Genomic DNA, 20,521 nt, shown 5'->3' on the forward strand with positions numbered 1-20,521 from the left:
TCTTCTGCGTCCCACTCTTGAGTCAGCCGGGTCATCCGATACACGGAGAATCTTTCGATTTATCGCCGGAGAAGGTCTCGAAGAGCGCCTTCCCGTGCTTCCTATCTCTAAATTTAAACCGGTCTCGCCTGCCCTTTGGGACGGCGGCATCTGTTGTTTTCGTTCGGACTCTGTGTACCTATTCGGACAGTAACAACAAATGAAATCATGCACTTTTTCCTCCTCTTCCCTCGCCGCGGAGAAGCCGCGGCGCGGGTCCGACCGGTTCTGCGGCGAGCGGTCTAACGTCGTTGCTCTTCGTAGAGCGTTGCCAAAATCGAAGTATTTTGGACAGCGTTCGCAGAACCGTGCTGAACCTTCTCTCACGACCCTTTCCCTTCCAGCACACAAGGTCCGCCGGCAGCAGAGAGGCCGGCCGAGGCAAGCAAGCTCTTCGGAACGTGTCGTCGAAGTGGTGCTTGTTGTGGTGTCAGCAGCCGGCGAAGAGCGAATCAATCCGTGCTGCACGATCGACGCGTCAGCCTGCAGTTCTCAAGCAACTCCAGGGAGCATTGATGCTCTCCAAGTTACGTCTGTACTCGTGTCGATTCCTCAAACAGCCATAGACGTTCAAGTTTGTGTACGGTGCTGCAATGTAACTGTCCCGCTGTAACATCATCACCTGTGAAAGACTGCCAAGTGCTGCAACGGTCCTGGCGCCGCTGCAGCTGCCGTCTGGAAGTGTGTTTCTCGTGTTTTCATCTTGTCGTACAAGCCTCCCCGAAAACTGCCGTCGTCACCGGAAACGTCGCATGCGTAGTTGCCCCCGTGGCCGGCAGCTGACAACCTACTAGAGCCATTCTTCTCTCCGAGCGCCAAAACGAAAGCGAATACCATATTATTTGGATCTGGATCAATTATTCCTCATCGTCGTCTGAGGAGTGAGAAGAAGCAATTACTTTTCCTCGACTCATTAGCTTGGAGCGAACGAGCCAAAGGACGAGAACGGAGTATCAACAACAAACACCGCATTACGACAGATCAGCTGTTGGGCGCTCCTTCGCGGAGCGACCGACCGGGCTGTTGGCACACAGCGCACCCGATCTCTCGGACGAAAACAGAAGCGACACACCGTGGCTTCGCGCGCTGTCATGAAGGTGCGGAGCTTCGGGGCCTCTACCATCTTGGGCCCGGCTCCAACCCAACAACATTTGCCACAACAACTCAACCCTCCTCAACAACAACAAGCACAAGGCATATCTCCGAGTTCTAATGGAGGGAGTTGTCCGGAGATCGCAGTCTGCGAGACTCGCCTGGAACGAGTACGCAAACTGCTCAGTTCTCCGTTGACGGCTCGCCGGAAATCTTCGAATCCGAATGAAATCCACAGAATCTTCGGAGTCGCTCTCGAGATCCTCATGGCGAAAACACAAGCAGTGCCCTTCGTTCTATCGCGGTAAGTCAGAGACGAGGTCCCAGCAGATCTTCCTTAGTTTATGATTACTCCGTTGGATCATGAGCCTGAATACTTTCGTATTCGATGGAAAAATGAGACCGGCGACAATGGACGATCGTATGTGTATACGGCAGCTCAGGAGGATAAGTTCCGTCTAAAAGAACTCAATTCCGAGCGACTCAGCTCGGAGTGAGTGAACGGTAGCGTCGACCCTACCGGGCGTATTCATAAGTCAAAACGGCTGAGAGAATTTCGCCGCAGTGCTGTCAGATCATCTTGTAATTGCGAGCGTCGGGTGAGTGGAACACGTGACGAATAATTCTCAATAGATGCGAATCATCTATCGCGAGCGTCAACTTTCGAACGATCGCTGCTCGCGTGGATTTGTCGGAGAGCCGACCGTCCACCTGAATGTCTCAAGATGCTTCCGCTGGTAGCCCGCATCACAGGTGTTTAATTCTTCGACGATCGGTTCCCCGTTTAGTCAAACGACCTAGGTGACCTTGACGCTCTCAGGCTGTTTCTTCGAGAAAGTGTTCTCGTAGCGGAAACTCGATGATCGTTCATTGTGGGAGTGTCCCCTTGGGTAATCGACGGATATCGGGAATATCTTGGGTTCAAGTGTACTATCGACTGGCGCGAGCTGTGACCGATTTTACAGAAGCTTATCGCGGAGATGAGTCTGTAAGGACCGTCGACTAGATGGCAGGGTCAGAGCGATTTCCGGTGGGAGAAGTGCGTTGAAGCGAGTTGACTCGATAGTTTTGATGAAGACTCTCGCCTGAACGGGGATCTGATCGGGCTTCCAGTCCAATCGGCGAACTGCGATATCGCCATTCGCTCGTATGTCGACAACTCGTTCGAAATATGTGCACACTCTGCCAGTGAGCTTTCCTATCGAGACTTTAACTGACTGAGCATGAAATCATATGATCATTCAGGGTGGGGAGATAGACGAATTAAATGTCTCGTGCTGAACCGCTTCGAGCGATCGTTCCAAGGCGAGTGGCGGCAAAAAAACACCGCGGACGAATGAACGAGCTCGAAAGACGCAATCGAATAGACAGAGCCGCTCGAAGATGAGCTCGCAGTCGAAGAATAGCATTCTGGCAACTGAATCCAGCGTGACGTCATATAAATATTATAACACAAAGCTCTGTTCGATCAGCGCGTCGCCTGTTTCAAGCTGGTCGTTTGAACAGGAACGACAAGCAGAGATCGCAGATGCCGCAGAAGTGAACAGCCCTGTCTACCATTGTCCGCAGAGCACAGAATTCGTATTCGTCTTTGAATACTTTCTCGTCGTCACGCGGCTGTCCGCCGGTGAACTCTGTCATCGCGTGGAGAGAGACCTGCTGTTCAATGGCTGAAGGGAAATTTCCCCCGGCGAGTTTCGCTCTATTTGCCTGTGTGCTCGAGAAAAGTCCTTCGGTCAATCGTTCATTGACTTTTTAAATGTTGTATCGGAGATTTCGGGCCGACATCCCGATCCTTCATCCCGTGACCGCTGATTCGCTCGAGCTGAATCTGTCGATTACACGGTACGTATGTATATACGTCCGAGATTCATCTGTCTGCTCTGTGTGATTCGCTCGTCGGTGTCCGAGCTCCATACGACAACCTCAGAGAGCGATCGTCAGGAGCCCGGGACGGGACGCCGTCGGAGACGCCGTTTGCGTTCAACACGCGGGAACAGAAACGGAATATTTAATTATTTTGGGTGCATATCCCGAGTGCAAATCGATGTGTACATGAGTGGCTCCCGATGCCTATGACTCACCGCTACTGATTGGGAATCAGACTTCATCGTCCACACTCCCGGAGATCTCGGGAAGACTCCATCCAAGAAAGACGATATTGTTCTCACGTGGTTAAACGACGAAAGAGTTCAGCCTAAATCGCCTTGGCCTCGTGTTTGCGGAGGCCGACGATGGACACACTCGCAAACAGCCAGGAATGGAAAAAGAGAGCCCGAGATTGATGCGTTTCGGGTTGTTCCAAAGGGGGGATAAATCTGTTTGACGCTCCGCTAATACACTGATAGTGCTGTATCTACCTCATGCGTGATGGTTCCGATAACAGTGTTATGTGATGCTACGAGTGTAGTTGAAGCCGGCTTATCGGCGAACGTGGCTCCTGCCCGAAATCGACAACAACAGCGTTCGTACCCTCCAATCAGATGGGAAGCCAGTACTCCAAAAGACTTTTCTCAATGACAAGTGTCAACCGCTGTCGACTGGATTGTCACCACCGATAAGCCTTAACGTGACAAACTCACAAGCGAAATATCTCCTTTGAGCCTTCGATCACTCCCCTTGTCACACTTACAAGTGTTATTCTTGTACATGTACTGTCGTTCGTTTCCTAGCACATGTAGTGCCGATACTCATCGGGACGCCGAGAATATGTGGAATGCAGTTGAAGATGAGATACGCGAGCGGGTACAGTGACGTTAATATATGTTGACGGAGACTACAGCTCTATTAGACTTGGGAAAGCCTCGTCCCGCCGAATCAGGAACATTCGAGCGGACGACTGGCATCCGCTGCTTCGCAAAACAAGGAGCTCAATCATGCGTGCTCGGAATTCCGAGGGCTTGCCCGGGTTCCGAATATCCGAAATATCGCTCTCTAAACAGTGGCAGAGAGCTTCATGCGGTTTTGAGAAGTCGAGAGTTCCATTGAGTCTTCCGGTTCACGTCTAGTTCGCTGAATCAGCTACTCAAATTCGACCACTCCGCGTTTACCTTACGGCGAGTATGGAGAAGCCCACGAGTCGCGGATTTTGATGCAGTGCTGGCATCTTCGGCGCAGATGATCTCGACGTTGACCTTCCTGGTAAGACGATTCCCGCTATCGCGAAGTTAAGGGTCTTCGAAGTTTTCCCCGAAAAGTCGATCCCTATGTACTTCGGTCGAGGACTCCCGTGATCTGACCTCGCAAGAGCTGATCGAGGTGGAGTCCCGTGCGTGAGTGCTTAACTTCCTCGAAAATCGGGCACTCTTCTTTGTTTTTCTCGTGGACCTTCTCTGGTTTTCGGATATCATCATCCCAGCATATTATCGGTGATGCGAGACTCATGCTCCTATCCTCTGAGAGTGCTTGGGACTGCGGAATGGAGCTCTAAGGGTTTCCAGGTTTCCTCTTGTCGACGGATGGCGAAGTTCGAGAGTCATAGTCTGCCGCTCAGGAAGTGCGCTCCGAGAATCGAACGTCGGTTCGGAAGCGGACGTCGCGTCGTGCCTTCGCATCCGGACTCTCTCGAAGGCCTCGATTCTGTGAGCCCCAGCACTGCTGAAAGCGGCAGGCCTTTCTCTAGGTCACTCCGAGTAACATCGCGCGAGTGAATCGTCTCAATTGTTTCCGCAGTCGAGCAACACTACTCGTTCTATTCGTGGCGAGCACTGGCGGTGCTAGTGCAGGGAACCATTAAAAAAAATCCTGGAAAAGCAACCGTTCCGTAGATATGTATAACTCGAGACGCGTGTTATGCAGTCAGCAGTTCCCGATGATGGACGTAATCAGAAACGCTGTGACAAGCGTTGGATTCATTCCGCTGGCGACGCTTTTTGATGATTCATATCAGATGATGCTCACGGAGTCCTTGTCGGACAAAATGATTTCCATTTGGAAATCTCCGTCGAACGGGCGATAAGGTTTCAAAAAGGAGCGAAACCGCCGAGATCACCTGTCTCTGATGAATTTATAATAGTCGGCCTTCGCTTCTCGAAGTTTAGTCGTTCGCAAACGGGTCAGAGCGCCGGTTCCGCCCGAGCAGAGACGGCTCGAGCAACAATCGCTATCTTAGCGTTTTCTCATGCGAAACCTGACATGGATTCCGGTGTTTCTGTTTAGCGGACCTCGGTGCTTGTAACTGTGGATAGATTCCGGAAAATTGAGCGTAAGCGACTTTCTTCGTGACTCACTCATGTGAGACCCTGCGAGCTGCGCAGAATTATCGGTGGTGGTCGGCTTCGTGGATGCCGGCGGAGTTGTGTTGACCAGTCCCTGCTCACTGATCAGAAAAGCACGGGCTTTGTCGATGAAAAACGTAAACATCATTCTGTGGGTCGCTGCGGGCCGCTCCGTTATCGGTCACGAGCATTTCGTCACTGCCAAGACTTCGCGGCGGAAGACTCCTCGATCGGACTGGACCCGAGAAGAGAGCTGAATCTGTTTGTCTCTGAGTCAACGAGGCGACTGCTTCTTCGAAGAATGGGGGCGCGAATCCGATGATTTCGCTCGCAACTCAAGGCGAGACTGGGCATCAACGAGCGAGGATATCGGATCCGAATGAAGTATCAAATCATTAGGATTGGAATCGATCATAGGGAAGCGCAGTGTCATACTTCTGTCCCAGGGTAAGGTACCCGACAACCCCGTCCAACCAACCCGGCGCTGGCTGCCCAATGGGGTCATCTCCAGGAGCGCAGTTCGTCAAGTCTTTACTCCTTCCGGTCAGCGATATTCTACAGCGTCGAGGCTCACTGTTCCAATCAGGGATCTCCCTCCTTGCCGCTGAACTTCGTCGGGAGCCGCGGGAAGAATCCACCCTCTCCTCGCCCAAGTTCAAGGCTCTGTATTCAACACGAATGTTGTTGTGTATTCCCGAGCTTTTGAATGTCGCCGCTCTGTGTGTGAACAAACCAATGGACTTTTCCCCGTGAAGTCATCTCTTCTCGTATGTTCTCTCTATCGCATAACCTTTCCGGGATGTTTGTTGGACCACGCGCGTTGCTGGGATTCTCCAGCCTTCCGTTGCGAGGTCGCCTCAGCTACCTAGTCACTTTGTTCATGGTGTCGATCGAGTGGACAAATCGTCAGACAGGTTCCGAGTAGTACGACGGGTATAGGCTGGTAGCAAGTGAATGGGCGGCCATCGGACTAATAGACCACCGATCGGCGACTCGAAAAACAGGTGTAGAAAGGGAACCGAATCAAATTGAGGAAAATGAAAGCCGAGAGGAGCGATGTTGGCGGTCAAGGATTTATGTGCGTCTTGTTTAAAGAGCGGGCCCCGTCGACGGCTTGCTGAGACCTGATGCTGTTTTTGACAATCTTCCGACGGAAAAATAACAGCCGTTCCGTCGGTGGTTCAGCGTTGTTGTCGTCGCCGAGGTCGATGGCCTTCCTTGTTAATGGGTCAGCGAAGAAAGCTCATGTCGACCAATCCGTGTTTGACAGACAGCAGATTCCGATCGTCATCTCCGAGGCGTTCCGGGGACATTTTTTCTTCTGAAAGAGTGGACGAGGGGACTTCTAAGCGCGAATTCGCACGAGGCTCGTGACTCTCCCGGAGCCTATGTTTTCATGTTGGGATCATGGAAACGCATCTACTCACCGGGCAGGCTGACTGATGGTTTTGAGTCGGAGCGAATACACCTGTCTGAGCATACTTTGAGATTCTCGATCCCCCTTCCCCCCGCCAGGGTGCACTTCCTCGTTGGCACTTCTTCCTTGCCTGATGACATCGCACTCCCGCTTGGAAGAAGTCGTCTACGCAGACTTTGGCTTCGGTTTCGTAATTTCGACGCATTAAGGTACTTGAATTCTCGCCAAGCCTCTTCAACTTTCGGACGGCGTTCGGCCATCAGCTGGAAACGTCATCGTAACGATGAACTATCCGACCTCGGCCGAGTTTTTCGAGGGTAGGATCCGTGAGCGAGTTACAAGTCACGTCAGAGGCATGAGTGGAGCTCGAGGGAGAACCTGGGGAAATGAATCGCGGGAAGCACAAAGGCAGACTCCTGATCGTCAATGATGTCGTTCGGGAAATTATTCTGGGAAACGAATTATTCCACCGTGTTCCGATGCGAGGCTCCCAGTTCAGCTTCGGGAGACAGTTTTCTCGCCGGCCGCCCGAAGCCAACTCACCGGTACCGTTTCTACAAGCTTGAGAAACTCAAAGCAAGCATAGAATGTCATGAGTCATTACTACGAATATTCATTCGAAGGCCATGCGGAAGCATGCCGACATGAATCGCATCGTGCTTCGGAAGCTCGTGTACTGAAATTCAGCTTTCTGCGGAAGAGCTCGCCGGGATCGCCGCTTCCGAATAGCCACCGTGTTCATACCTAAGTCTGGAAATCGATTCACGGTTTCCTTTCTCCGTCTGAAATATGAACCCGCTTGCTGACAGCGAGACACGTCATCGGATGAACCGGAGGAAGCCAGGAAGTGCGTCAGACAGGGCTGAATGAGGTGTTCTTATTCACGCAGCGAACTCGTAAAAGTCAGACGCTTCGTCGACTATGATAATTCTTGTGGATTTCGCTCCCGCATCCCACCCTGGCACATGCCCGTACGTTTCGTCGACCACTAGTCGGCGAGTCAAGTGGGATAAGCTGCCCGTTATCGCACACGCGCAGGCTACCGGCAGGCGGGCGGTCTTGATGAGCAGCGTATTTTGAGAGAAAACGACATGGAAAGAGGAGGGGGCAGAGAAGACACTTGCGAGAAATAATCTGTACGGGCATCTATCCGCCTTTTTTTTCTCTCTGGTTCCATCTAAACCCAGGAGGTGACCGCTTCAGACCTGCGCGGGTTGATCCTGACAAGAGCATTTATTTCGAGTCGACTCTTCAAGAGCTTCAGGGGTGAATTCCAGCACTCGAGCCCGAACACTCCGAATCGTCCCATGTGCGGGTCGGTGGGTGGTGCACTTGAATATTCCGTTCATCCTTTCCACTTATGTCGAACCGCGGCCATCTGTCGCCAGTCGAGAGTATGCAAAGACCTCTGTGGTGCACTGCAGTCGTTTCTCGTCGTGATCTCGATGACCACGTTGAGACCTCAATGAGGTTCCTTCTCGTCGGCTGGAAGACTCGCATGTGTGTTTGACCAGTTGTCGTTCCCTCCTTTTGGTGGTTTGCATTCCGCTTTTGACAGGCATCGCATAAATTGGTGACCTTGGTCTGTACACACTGGCTCTGAAGGGACCGCATCAGCACAGCCAAGTCGTTCGTTGGCAAGAGCGAGGCAAAGGTTGGCGAGACCTCAAAGCGGCAGACTAACATTAGTCGAAATCTTGTTCGCTGCTTCCCGAGGGAGCTTGCAATCTCTGCGAAGGGCGGCGAGTCCGCCGACGTCACCAAAGGGTTCTCATTGAGTGTTCTCGAGGAAGACAATCAATGGCGGTGAAGCACAAAGAAACCCGCGCTCATTCGCGGAGCTTTTTCGAGCTTGTAGCCATTATGCTCCGGTTTTGTTCCTCGCCCAGTGCATCTGGCCCCCGTCCTTGTATGATACCTTCGCTGGCGACCGAATGGGACGCATTGTATGATATCTATGTGCATTGATCGTGGGGTTGATGAGCGCCAGGCGCTTTCAGTTTCTGATCAAAGCGCTTGATTGCGAGTCCACTCACTCAATCAGGAAGAGTCCGACGACCGTCCCTCGCATAGCTTACGAGTGAGGGTCGTGCATCCGATTGCTTCGATGCCGATGTTTTCGGACACCTACCCGGAGAAACTCTTCATTCTGTGCCGGAATTTTCGGAGGTCGCCCGAAGAGCTCTTCACGAAAATCTAAAGAAATGGCGAAGAAAACACCGATCTCCTTAGGGAGCCGGTCGCCAATTTCGACCGGAATGATAATCGTTCCATTCTGCGGTTTCAGATTATGTTTCTTCATCGAATCGCGTGGAATGGCTCAAGAAGGCATTTTTAGAATTTCGGGCAACGCCAAGTTGATCGACAAATTGAAAGCATCATTCGACAGTCAGGGAGACGCTCCCCTGGAGCAAGAGGCTGATATAGCCGCAGCCGCTGGACTCCTGAAAACATTCTTCAGGTAAATATTTATTCTGTCGACAGGATCCCCCTCATAGTTCATGGGTTGTCGTTCGTGGTTCTCGTGATGAGAGAAGTGGACTGTCTAACAGCTCCATTACTGATCCATTTCGATTACAGGGAACTACCGGAGCCTCTGATACCCTCGAAAATGTACAACCATTTCCTGGAAGCCACACAGACGACTCAGAGCGACCACGAGCTGCGTCTCGGTCGTTTCCGAGCTCTTGTGGAAGAACTTCCGGAAGAGAACTTCATGGTCTTACGGTATCTGTGCAGGTTCTTGCACAAAGTGAGTCAACACGAGGAGACCACCAGAATGAATCCGTCGGCCTTGGGCATCGTGTTCGGTCCGAATCTCTTTCGGCAAGTGTTCCAAAATCGGAAGCGGATAAAGGAATCGATCACTACGTTACGCAGCGATTGGACAAGTATGCGTTCCGTCCGCGTTTCCTAACGTCGCCTCCGTTTCTCTCTAAACCACAGGTTCGCCGACGATCTCCAGGGTCTTCAAGATCAAGCTACAACGAACCAGGCCGTGACGATATTCATCGCGAATTACTACGAGATCTTCGAGCAGCCATTGACCGTGATAATACCTTCCGATGATGGAATTCCTGCTCTGATGATCAATGACGCTCTGTTGACTCAGAAGAGACGTTCCTGTTCCGAAGAACGTCCGCCATCGCCCGCCCAATTCCCTATGGTCAGACTGAGAAGATGCTCGTCATCCGAAGACATGATCGGCGCCACGGCGAGCTCTCAGAACACGTCTCCCGCAAGCATGCTCCAGGATCTCGTGACAGAAGACAAAATGGACACCGACGGTCACGATTCGACCTCGTCCCCCGTGAAGTGTCCCCGAGCGAGCGCGGATTCGCAGGATGCGCACACTCACACTATGCCCGCGATCAACAAGCACACCGCCGACCGCGAGGTGAGAGTGATCTCTATTTTTTTCTCGATGAACCGATCGACTGAACACTCGCTATCGTTGACAAGATCGTCTGTCAGGCCGTTCGATTGCCCGGTCGAGTCGACCGATTTATGTATCTTCAAACGATGCATAATTATCAACACGAGGCGCGTGATCATTCCCTCGTGCAGCCGTTAGAATCGAGAGCACGGATTTTCTCGCAACGCGTATTCATTATCACGCGCAAATGAGATCACGGAGCTCAAGCTCGGACGGCGATTTCTGGTGCGGATAACGCGTGTCCGATCCTCTCCCGAACGGATGTTCCCCTCGGGCTGCGAATCGAATTGTGGTTCGCCCCGACGATCGCCTGCATTTTTGGTGAGAGTTTGTTTCAACCTCAAAGCTTATTGCATAAGCTCTGCGGTTGACAAAGGCGACAGCGCCTACAAGGTGCGAGTACGGCTGTCGCCGATGTTGACGACGGCGGCGGCGACGGCGGCCGGGAAGCTGGCGGTCGCTCAGCCGATGAACCTCGCGGTGTTTTCGAGTTGAACCTACTCGGCCGGCTTTCCATTCTCGCAGTCTGATGATTGCTCTCGCAACGACGCCGATCTTGCGACGGGCGAGTGCGCGCAGGCTGGACGGCTCGCCGACGGGCAGGCGAATGCGCGCAGCCCGTGAGAGCACAGTCAGGCTTGGAAGCCGCAGAGACTCGTAGTGTGTCCCTCGCCACGCGTTGAACTCCCTCGGCGAACTCGTTTAGCGTAGAATCACCGGAACGACAACAACAGCCGCAGCAGCGGCGGTGATTGTGGTGAAAATCAACAAGCGCAACAAAATCGAAAACTTGTCGACCCGGTCGACAATGACGGCTGAGGTGACCAGCCGCGCGAGCTCCTCGGGACGAGGCTTTGTGACAGTAAACACGGCGGGAGGCGCTCCGAAATTTCAGACGAGGCTGAAAAGGATCTTCGGCTCCTTACAGATATGCAGGGATTTTGAAAGGACCTGCTGGCAACCTTGCGGCCGGAAGCGAACGTTTTCCGATCAGGAGAAACAGCGTCCTGTGATAAATGTGAGGAAAAACTCGAAGGAGGGATCTGAGAATTCCAGAGCTACCCGAGAACCCTCGACCTCCCAATCCTCGACAACCTTCAGTGTCTCTACGGAGAGCATGGAATTCATCGACAAAGGTAGGACAATATCGCCGACATTTCATTTTGCCCCGGTAGATGAACTAGCTTTTCGGATATCTGAAAATAAATATTCGGATGCATGTGAAAGGATGCCCAATCGCGGCTATATATTAGTCGACTATGGGGGAATTCGAAAATAAGATTGTGATTCGCACAAGGCTCCATTTTTCGAGCTGGATGCATAACACAGAACTCACTCATGCTCACGCCCTCAGGTTCAATCGAGTCGATGGCGAGTGGGGTGACCCCTTCACCGCCCGCCACCCCGCCGCCTGAAACAGCGATCCAAGTTCCGCCCTTGGAGTTGAGCCACGAGGAGGAGCCCCAACTCTCGGAGCATCGCTTCTCGTGGCCGATCGTACCCGCGCTCGCCGCTCCGACGTCGTTCCACAAAGCGAATTCGGTCGAGGCTCCGTTGTCTCCATCTGCGTACAGAGGCTACCTCAGTCATCGGAATGACCTCGTCGACGAAATGCGCTTACCTCCTTCGCCGCCTGTGGGAGAAAACGATTTCTTGGGAACAACAACACATTCCAAAACCAGACAGGACCAACGTCAGCTCACGAAGAAAATGCGCGCCCTCAAGAAGAAAGTCTTGACTTTTGAGGCATCGTTCGAAGCTACAACCGGTCACAGACCTTCGCATGCGGAAAAAATGGGCGACACGCAGTGTAGAGAATTCCTGCACGAGCTGACCAACATCCGCAAGGAAATCAAAGGTGAATCATCGTATCGATATATACCATCCGTTTCTTTCTATTTCAATGCAAAATCATTGAATCGATCGAAATAGCGCCTCCGCGTTCGAAGCTCTCCGCATATCCGGTCCCACGCGAACACCAATACTAGTTTCCTGTTCTATCACGCTCGATTGATTGATTCACTTATCTCCTTTGCAGCATTGCAAAACGAGGAGGAGCTTCTTCCCGAGCCGGCATATCTGTCCTGGCAACGGTATTGTCCGGATGACGACTGGGAGAAATCATCCGAGAACCTGGAGAGAGCCTTCAACGACACACTCAGCATCCTCGCCGAGAAACGGCGTTCGGCACGTCGACCCGAGCGAGTGGAGGTAGGTCCACCGGCACCGGGTTTTCGCTCGATCACGAGCGATAACAATATTATTATCATTGTTCCTCTTCTACATCGATGTACCTCTTTGCTTGCTCAACGAGTCGTTTGCCTGTCGCTCCCTTAAATGGGCTACGACAAGACACCGAGTTATTTGCGCCGACTGTACACCGACACAGTCGCTGCCACCAACCTTGCTCTGATTACGCTCGGTGTACGGCGAATACCCAAAGGCTTAGAGACTGCCTGAGAATTCTCGGGGCTCGACAAACATCGGTCGATCGACTTCCCCGAGTTCGTGACCGTTCCCGCGTGACCGGCCTGCCCAATTGAAATTTTCGAACGGCAGGTCGCAATGGCTGCGGGCGCATCCAGCGGAAAGTTCCACTAAAGTATCAGTTTCGGCCAAATGACGCAGCCGGCATCGTATCGAAGTGGCTTCATCGATGATCTCCCCCTCCCTGCCGTCCGAGCCGCGAGAAGAGATCTCGAGTCCTTCTGCGATTCTTGTTAATCTCAGAGAAGCATCGGGACACGGCCTTCTTTGGGCTGTGCTCAACGGTTCCCCGTTGAGGACAGTCTCTGCGTTCGAGAGAATTTCTAGTCGAACAAAAAGCTCAGGATACGGACCCTTGCACTCGAGGAGGGATAGACTTGGTATGCTTGGGACCGATGGGAACTCCCACAGCAGTTGGACAGAATTCCTGCGGAATATGAATTCGCACGCGAGATGTTCTCGTTAACACTCCCGACGGGTTCCGCAAGTGTTCAGCTGCTGACGGTTGAGCGCGATATGATTACACGTCTTCCTCCGACTCAGGACGAGCGTGCCAGCTCCCGGGTCTCGGAATCGGACGATGGTGCGGCGGAGTAAAAAACAACGAGGGAAAACTATTCTCGTCTCCGTTCTCTATGCGTCTCGAGAGCTTCCATCGTGTCATTCGATTCTGGCACGGTGTCCGTTGCGCGTTTTTTCGGGGAGAGACCTATTTTTAGGATACTGACTGCGACGCTTAGACTTCCCTGAGAGCGGGCCATCGCTTTCGATTCTGGTCGACCGATCGACGTAGATGCAGCGTCCGCGGTATTCGGGCCGTGTCCTGTGGGCTCGCCACCTCGCTCGGTGCTCGGCACCTCTGGTCGGCGAGTTTGACGACGGGAGTGAGTCGGATCACCTTTTCACTGCGCCATTTCTGGCGGGGAGGATTCCTGCGTATCGATCCGAGAGGTTCCAGGCATCTCCCGAAGGACATCACGAAAGGACACCGATAAAGTATTGGAACGTGCAGCGTGTTTTATTCTATGCTCGTGGTATGAGCTGAGTATTAAGTCGGCGAATCGCAGAACAACAAGCTTCCCTCTACGTCCGGGTGATCGGCAACCCTCATGGATTTTGGCAGAAAGTACCTGAGTCAGAAGCGGCGTACATGATGCAAAACAGTCATGAGTCATCGGATCTATTTGTGGTAGGGGATACCGCCACTGTAGAGGTAGGGGCTCCCGATACCCGCACCAACTCCGTATCCGCCGAGAGGAAGACCAGCTTGGCCGCCCTGGTGTGCTTGATGTCCCTGTCCACCTCCGAAGCTTCCGTAGTTGTTCAACTGTTGGGCGCCATGGTGACCGAAACCCTAGAATTCACGTAGGGTCGTTGGTGACTTTGCCTCACTGAATTATCTCGGGTACCAGAAGCTATGAGATCATGGTACAGCACCCGGAACTGGTCACCTTTCGGTGTGACCTATATATCCGCGGTACGGTCTCTAATCCACTCACGTGATTCCCGAAGCCCTGGTCAACATGGTTGTTGTAGGCTCCGTTGCCGTATCCGTTGTAAGCACCGTATCCGCCACCGTGGGCCTTGTTCACATGGTCGTTGCTGTGGTAGGCGCCGCCCTGTCCGTAGCCTCCGAAGTTCCCGTTCGTGGCTCCAAACGCGTTCTTACCGCCGTGTCCGTAGGCCTGATCGACGGAATATACTTTTTCTTTGGCGAAAACGCGGTTGTGCCCGTTGTTGAAATGATCCTGCAGCCCGGTATGATCGTTGAAGTGCCTGAAGGGGACGAGCGACCCAAGTTAAGAACATCCTCCGGAACGGTCGATGCTCTTGTTGAGATCACTCGCAAGGCTCATTGAGCACCACGTACTTCTGGACTCCGTTGGCGTTTCCGTATCCACCGACAGCTGCTCCCCCGATAATTTGGCCGTGATTGCCCTGATGCACTGCCCCTCGACCGAGCCCGTGGTATCCGCTAATGCCTTGCGACAGACCCGCGTGAGCTCCGCCTCCGTACGATCCGACTCCAGCACCTTGGTTCTGGCCGTAGGCCCCGTATCCGCCTGTGGGAGAATATCGTTCATGGTGGTGGTATCGATGTTTCTGCTCTTGCTTGTCGTATCAGCGGGCCTTTGGCCGAAATCAATTGAGAGATAAGACGAAGGCTCGCCACGGCTCAATTTCACGAATCTCTTGAAATCCACATGTGCCGCATTCTGCCGCGATCTCAGATGTCAAATTGTTCCGAGCCGGTCTAAGCGAGAAACTATTGCCACAGCGATCGGACGATAGGGCACGAGCCCTCGGAAGATCTCAGGCTCGATTTAATCTTTCCTGTGTCAGTAATCAGCAACAGATATTTGGAGAGTTTGCATTCGTTTGAAATATCATATCACATAGATCTGATCGGGGCTCAGCGATGGCAGTGCCAAAAATAAGCTCGAGAGCGTTTGCCTCAAATGCAAAAAAGATGCGTTTGATATGTTCTGCGAAACTCTGAATGTGTGCAGGTGTTCTGCCTTGCGTGAGATACTGGGAAATCGATTCCCCATTACGCTGCTGCTTACCAGAATGTCCGCCGAAACCTCCGTATCCTCCGATCTGGGCCGAGGCCGAAGCGACCACGAGCGCACTGACGAAAACTTTGAACATTTTGCCGCTTATTCTCTCGTTGGGTGGTACGCTGAGGAGTTCCGGAAAGTGTGTGGTCGGAGACGTGGCCACCGCCACGTTTTATAGCCAGTCCCTCTTGCTTGGAAGCGTTCAAGGTTCTACCACTCAGGATCTCTGCTCCGCGGCGTCCGATCTGACCGGAGGTGCGAGTGGCGATGTCGGTTCGCACCTATCCCTCGCATTCCGCAGTGTCGCTTGACGATTTGTACGTAGATTTTCAGAGTTTGAATCGAATGCTGCCGAGATCTTCGAGCAGAGAATACCGGAGCCCAGATCATCTGATTAGACGGCCCGATCGAGAGCTGGAACGACTCAATTACGCACTGCTTCGAATCGGGGATTCCCTCAAGGGATTCGAATCCCACAAAAGCTGAGAGATCAGAGATCGAGATGCGGGACATATTGCCCGGGAGACTCGGATAAGCCCCGGGGGACGGATGCAGCCGCTCTTACCGGTGACGCTTTTTTTTCGATTCATAAAAATCAGCCTGCGCACTGCCGGTGATTTCTGGTGCGTGAGCCCATCGACAATGTGGGTTCCGCACTGTGGTTACCAGAAGTCGCGGTGGAACGTGACAACGATAGCGACATGTAGTCCGCCCCTAGCCGGGTACAAGTCACGGGGGCATTGTTGACCGAGTGACTTATCGGAGGGGGAAAAAATAAGAATTGTCGTATCTTCGCAGTAAGAAGGAACGGCCTCGCATCCATATCACTGATGCGGAGTCCAGCGAGGCCCGGCTTTGCGAGAATGAGCTTGGAATTCTTTCTCTGCGAGCCAGCCCCGGTGATCATCACCGGCCGACGTCCGACGTCATCGTACTCCAGTTCCCGATAAAGATGACGCCCCGGGATCCAGGCTAATCCCTGTGGTCGAGTATTCCTCCGAGATGCGATTGTCCCATCAGTGGCTCACGGAGGCCGCGAGCGTCTGCTCATCTTCGGCGACCTGTCGGAAATGATACGTTTGCGCTGTGTTCGAAATACCTAATTGGGAATACTTGTCAACCGGTTGTACAGACATCTCGATTTGATGCCGTCCGGCATGGATCGTGTTTCTGTTTGAATCTCTTTCCGTCGAGGAAGCGTCTCTCCCTCTGGACGAGCAACGAGATAATCCTCGAGCCGCGTCAGCCTCGCCGAGCGTCCCAGAGTACAAAAAGATCGCCAGCGGCAATTCGAGCTCCATTCGAGTTATGTGCAACGTTTTCGTCGTTTCAAAGAAGAGCCAAGCGTCGGCCGCCCCCGAGCTACACCATGGTGCTGGTTCAAAGGCAGAGGAACCATACCGTGCAGGCAGTGCGATCTCTTACAAAGAGCCGGGCTGATGGGCCACGTCAAAAATCTGGAAATATCGAAAATGTAGGAGTTCTCGCCGAGCGCGTTATCGCACTGGAGTGGTGAAATTTTGTGAACACCATCGGGCAGAGGAAGACGTCTCCGCGTTGTGATCGTAATTTACGGCTGACTCGTGTAAAGTGTGATGCTCAGCGAGGATTGTTTTTTTTTCAGGACATGACCCGGGAGCAGGTTGTTGAAGAGAAATTGTGCATTCAGAAAGCTTTGCTCAGGTTCGAAAGCGTTCACGGACGTCCAACATCGAGGGCCGACCGTAATTTGATGCGACCCTTGTACGACCGATATAGAAACGTCAAACGAATCATCGGCGGAAGTCCGTTCCAAGCAGGACTGGGACAGTCCAAAGAAGACGCTCTCCAACCAATTCCCGAACATGTGCAAATGGAATTCAACTCCCGTCAGAATGAATATGGAACGGCTAAAGTGAGTTGCGATACGACGGAAGCCAAACGAGAATCCCTGAGATGCCGATCGACTAGCGAGAATTCTCCGAATGATTCTCGATTGAATGATGGCAGATGGGCACCGCGGATCACGTCCTCCAGATCCGTGGCGGAGTGTGTACTTTGCGTATTGTGGATCGAACTTAGCCTCGATTCTCGGGCACGCCTCCGGAGGTCGAACTGGAAGCTATCCAATCGGACTTTGTACAGCTATTCCGAAATACCCTAACTTTTCGTTAATCCTCTCAAGGAGATTGCACCCGAACTCCAGAACGGGTCGACGCCTGCTCCTCAAGTCGCCGAAGCCAACTCTCCTGTTATCGAAAATCGTCCCGATTCCGAGAACCAATCATGCAACCTGCACGAGCTGCCTCTGCGGGAACTCCTGCAGGAACAGTGCAAAGCCCGCTTGGAAAAACGTCGCCTGCGCGGGATTCTCCGACAATTCGAAAAAGAGTTTTACTTGGCCAGCGGTAAGTTCGATGATTGCATCTCTAGTTTCGCTGCGTTCCTCTTCTACCACTGAGTTCTTCGCGGCGCTATGTTCAGAATTTCCTTCGAAAGCACTTAATTCGAATCGTCCTTCAGAAAGCGTCATGTTGCACAGACACGACTGAGTGAGGCGATTGGAAGTTGAGTGTCGGTCCAAAACTGTCGAATCTTCGGAAAATGCCACTTCGCATTTCCGTTGAGCCGAGACAGAGACATTTTCTTCAGTCGATCTAAGTGAGACGCACACCTCAGACAAACAGACGCGCGCACACGTTCCAGCTTTGTGCGTTTTCGAAATGCGCCCAGAAGACTCACTGCGAGACTAGGAGCGGGACGGAACTCCCAATCACTCCCATACTCCCCGAATTGAGAGTGTTTTTCTCGCCGCAAACGACTCATTGAGTAATTTTTCGCTACGTCGGGCTGCGCAGCCTTTGGTTCTCGCTTACCTACTCTGAGCTGAGGCCATTCCGAGCAGATATTCGATACGGCAGGCGGACTCGAGTCGATCCTTTATGTGGGCATCGGACTGTGTACCTAATCTTATCGCTCTCCCGCAGGTCGCAAAGTTCAACGAGAGGATCGTGCGCCGATGGAATCGACTTACGTGCAATATAAGCACATCAAGGCAAAGCTGCGATTGATGGAGGCGCTGGTTTTCAAGCACGAGAACCAGCCGAAATGTTGACTTCCAGGAACCGGTCTGAACACGGACGAACCAGACGGAAATACCAGGTCGACGACCCCGGTCGCGACGTTCTCGTCGGTGATTAGGTACAAGGCGGGGAACGGTCGAATGACAATTTTTACGCATGCATTTGGGAATTCATAAATCCGCTAGATATCTTACCTGAGAGATCTCTGTACAGTGAATTCAGTCATCCAAACTATCAGTTGTTGCTAGCTGCGAATTATGAGACTTCATATAATCTCCCCAAGAGATCTCGATGATAATCTCGGAATGATAGATACGTGGAACACTGAGGAAATCGTCCTATGAGCAATCTCCCGAGACGGAAAAACGGAATGAGAGAATCAGAAGTCCGAATGGCACGAGTGATTTTCTGAAATTCTCGAGTTATTCGGCATGGAAGAGGATCATACCGACGAATAAATAATCTTCAGGAGCGTCCGAACTCTGAAAAACCTTTCGAAACAACCGATTCTCCCGAAATGGATGAGTGGTTGAGAAATTACAAAACGGATTGTAGACGAGCTAGTGACAGCCGCCTCCTTATTCCCGTCTTATGTCTTGACGATCGTAATTCGAGGCGATTTAGTTGGGAGTCTGTTGCTCATTCGCTTTCTCATCTCGCAATCTCGCATTATGCTGTCTATCTGTCTAGTGAGGGAGTATTCTTTATTGAGCGAGGAGAGAGGAACGGTTCATGTGTTATGAAGGAAAACAAGTGCCGGACACGGGATTCTCTTGGGAACGTTCCAATCTAGTGATTTTCAGCAAGAGCTGCAATAAGATACACGCTTCGGATCAAAAGATGATTCTGCATGGTACAAACTATGACGACTCCCTGAGACGCGGACGTAGGGTCTCGAACACTAGGATAAGAATATCCGGGAACGGCCCTCTCTACCTCGATGTCCACTAGACGTTGACGAAGAGCGTCGCATCTCGGATATACATACATGCATAGTATACATACATTCATCTATGTCTACATACGTCTATGTATACACTATCCGCATGCATGAACTATAAATATATATTCAGAATGGATGATGCTTCTGATGTTGTCTTCGTGGCGGATCGATCATGCACATGTCGATGATCTCGACACGAAGCATCCCGTTGTTCAATAGCGACAGATTCGTACAGAAAGCGCCGCGCCGTAATACTCGCGTGAGTTCAAGTCGCTTCGCGAGAGAGCGGCTGGAGAGGTCGCTCCCGAGATCCTCCGTCGCGTTCAGCAAGTCGTTTTCTATGAGTCGCTGAATAGGCACTAGTCCGCATGATTTCCAACGTCAACGGTTTGTTCCTCGGTAGAAAACACTCATCCGCGCTGCCACTTTTGTAAAGTCTAGATGCCGATCGAGATATAACTGCTGAGATTGTCATGTTCCCGCTTCGATAGACCGGGGCTAGGTCATTCTATTCACAGCCGTTCATGGAGGAGACGATCATGGCTGCTGAGCGAAGCTGTATCCAACCGAGACTCATTAATAGCAACTTTACTCATTCTCCTTGACTGAAGGTGCCGCTTAGTTACATTAAGAGGTTGTATCGTGCGTTTTCGGGTCGCGAAATGGCTATTGTGGTTGTTGCCTGTTGCCAAAAAACGAGAAAATTCGGGCCATGACCCTCCGAAACCAGAGAGGGACTGCAAACGTTCGGACCGTACACATCTCAAGCAATGAGTGTACATTCATCCATACTGGAATAAATATGAAGCATGGAAAGATGTCCGCTAAGGAAATTATGTGTTCTCGTTCCACGCCATCAGACTTAAATAGAGGGCAAGCTACGGAAGCAAAGCATAGAATGGGATGCTATGCGGGCTCCGAGGGAGGGCCTGCTCTCATTGAGGGGCATTCGGAAGACCGGGAGGGGATTCAATGCGGCCAGGGGAACAGGAGAACAAACGCTCGAGGCAACTCTCTTGCGGGCATTGACGACAGTGCTACGTTAGAGCGGGGCACGTCGAAAGACTCGTTTAACCCGAACAAGGGATGGGACGTGGAAAGTATACCAAGCCTGTAGACGCCAATTTTTTCTGCGCTCGATATCCATCCATTTATTCATATTTCGGAGCTGATGGTCGGCTTAGTCCCCTCCCGTGATATTGGCGGAAATGCCGAGCTGAATACCGTTGTCGGAAACTGTATACGGATGCCGATGGATGGATTGATA

At 52.1% G+C, this 20,521-nt stretch overlaps 1 protein-coding gene across 1 annotated transcript; it reads left to right on the forward strand.

Annotated features, from left to right (window-relative positions):
• Positions 1 to 1,130: 1,130 nt before the first annotated feature.
• On the forward strand, positions 1,131 to 19,530 carry LOC100899974 (protein FAM13A). Its single transcript, XM_018639520.1, has 10 exons — positions 1,131 to 1,435; positions 9,053 to 9,226; positions 9,346 to 9,591; positions 9,712 to 10,162; positions 11,130 to 11,337; positions 11,556 to 12,059; positions 12,240 to 12,412; positions 16,874 to 17,143; positions 17,414 to 17,636; positions 18,216 to 19,530. Exons 1-10 carry the CDS (start codon positions 1,131 to 1,133, stop codon positions 18,341 to 18,343), a joined length of 2,682 nt encoding a protein of 893 aa, XP_018495036.1. The 3' UTR covers positions 18,344 to 19,530.
• Positions 19,531 to 20,521: the final 991 nt, after the last annotated feature.

Source organism: Galendromus occidentalis, unplaced genomic scaffold (assembly GCF_000255335.2).
Source record: "Galendromus occidentalis unplaced genomic scaffold, Mocc_1.1 scf7180000077442, whole genome shotgun sequence".
Classification (NCBI taxonomy): Eukaryota; Metazoa; Arthropoda; class Arachnida; order Mesostigmata; family Phytoseiidae; genus Galendromus; species Galendromus occidentalis.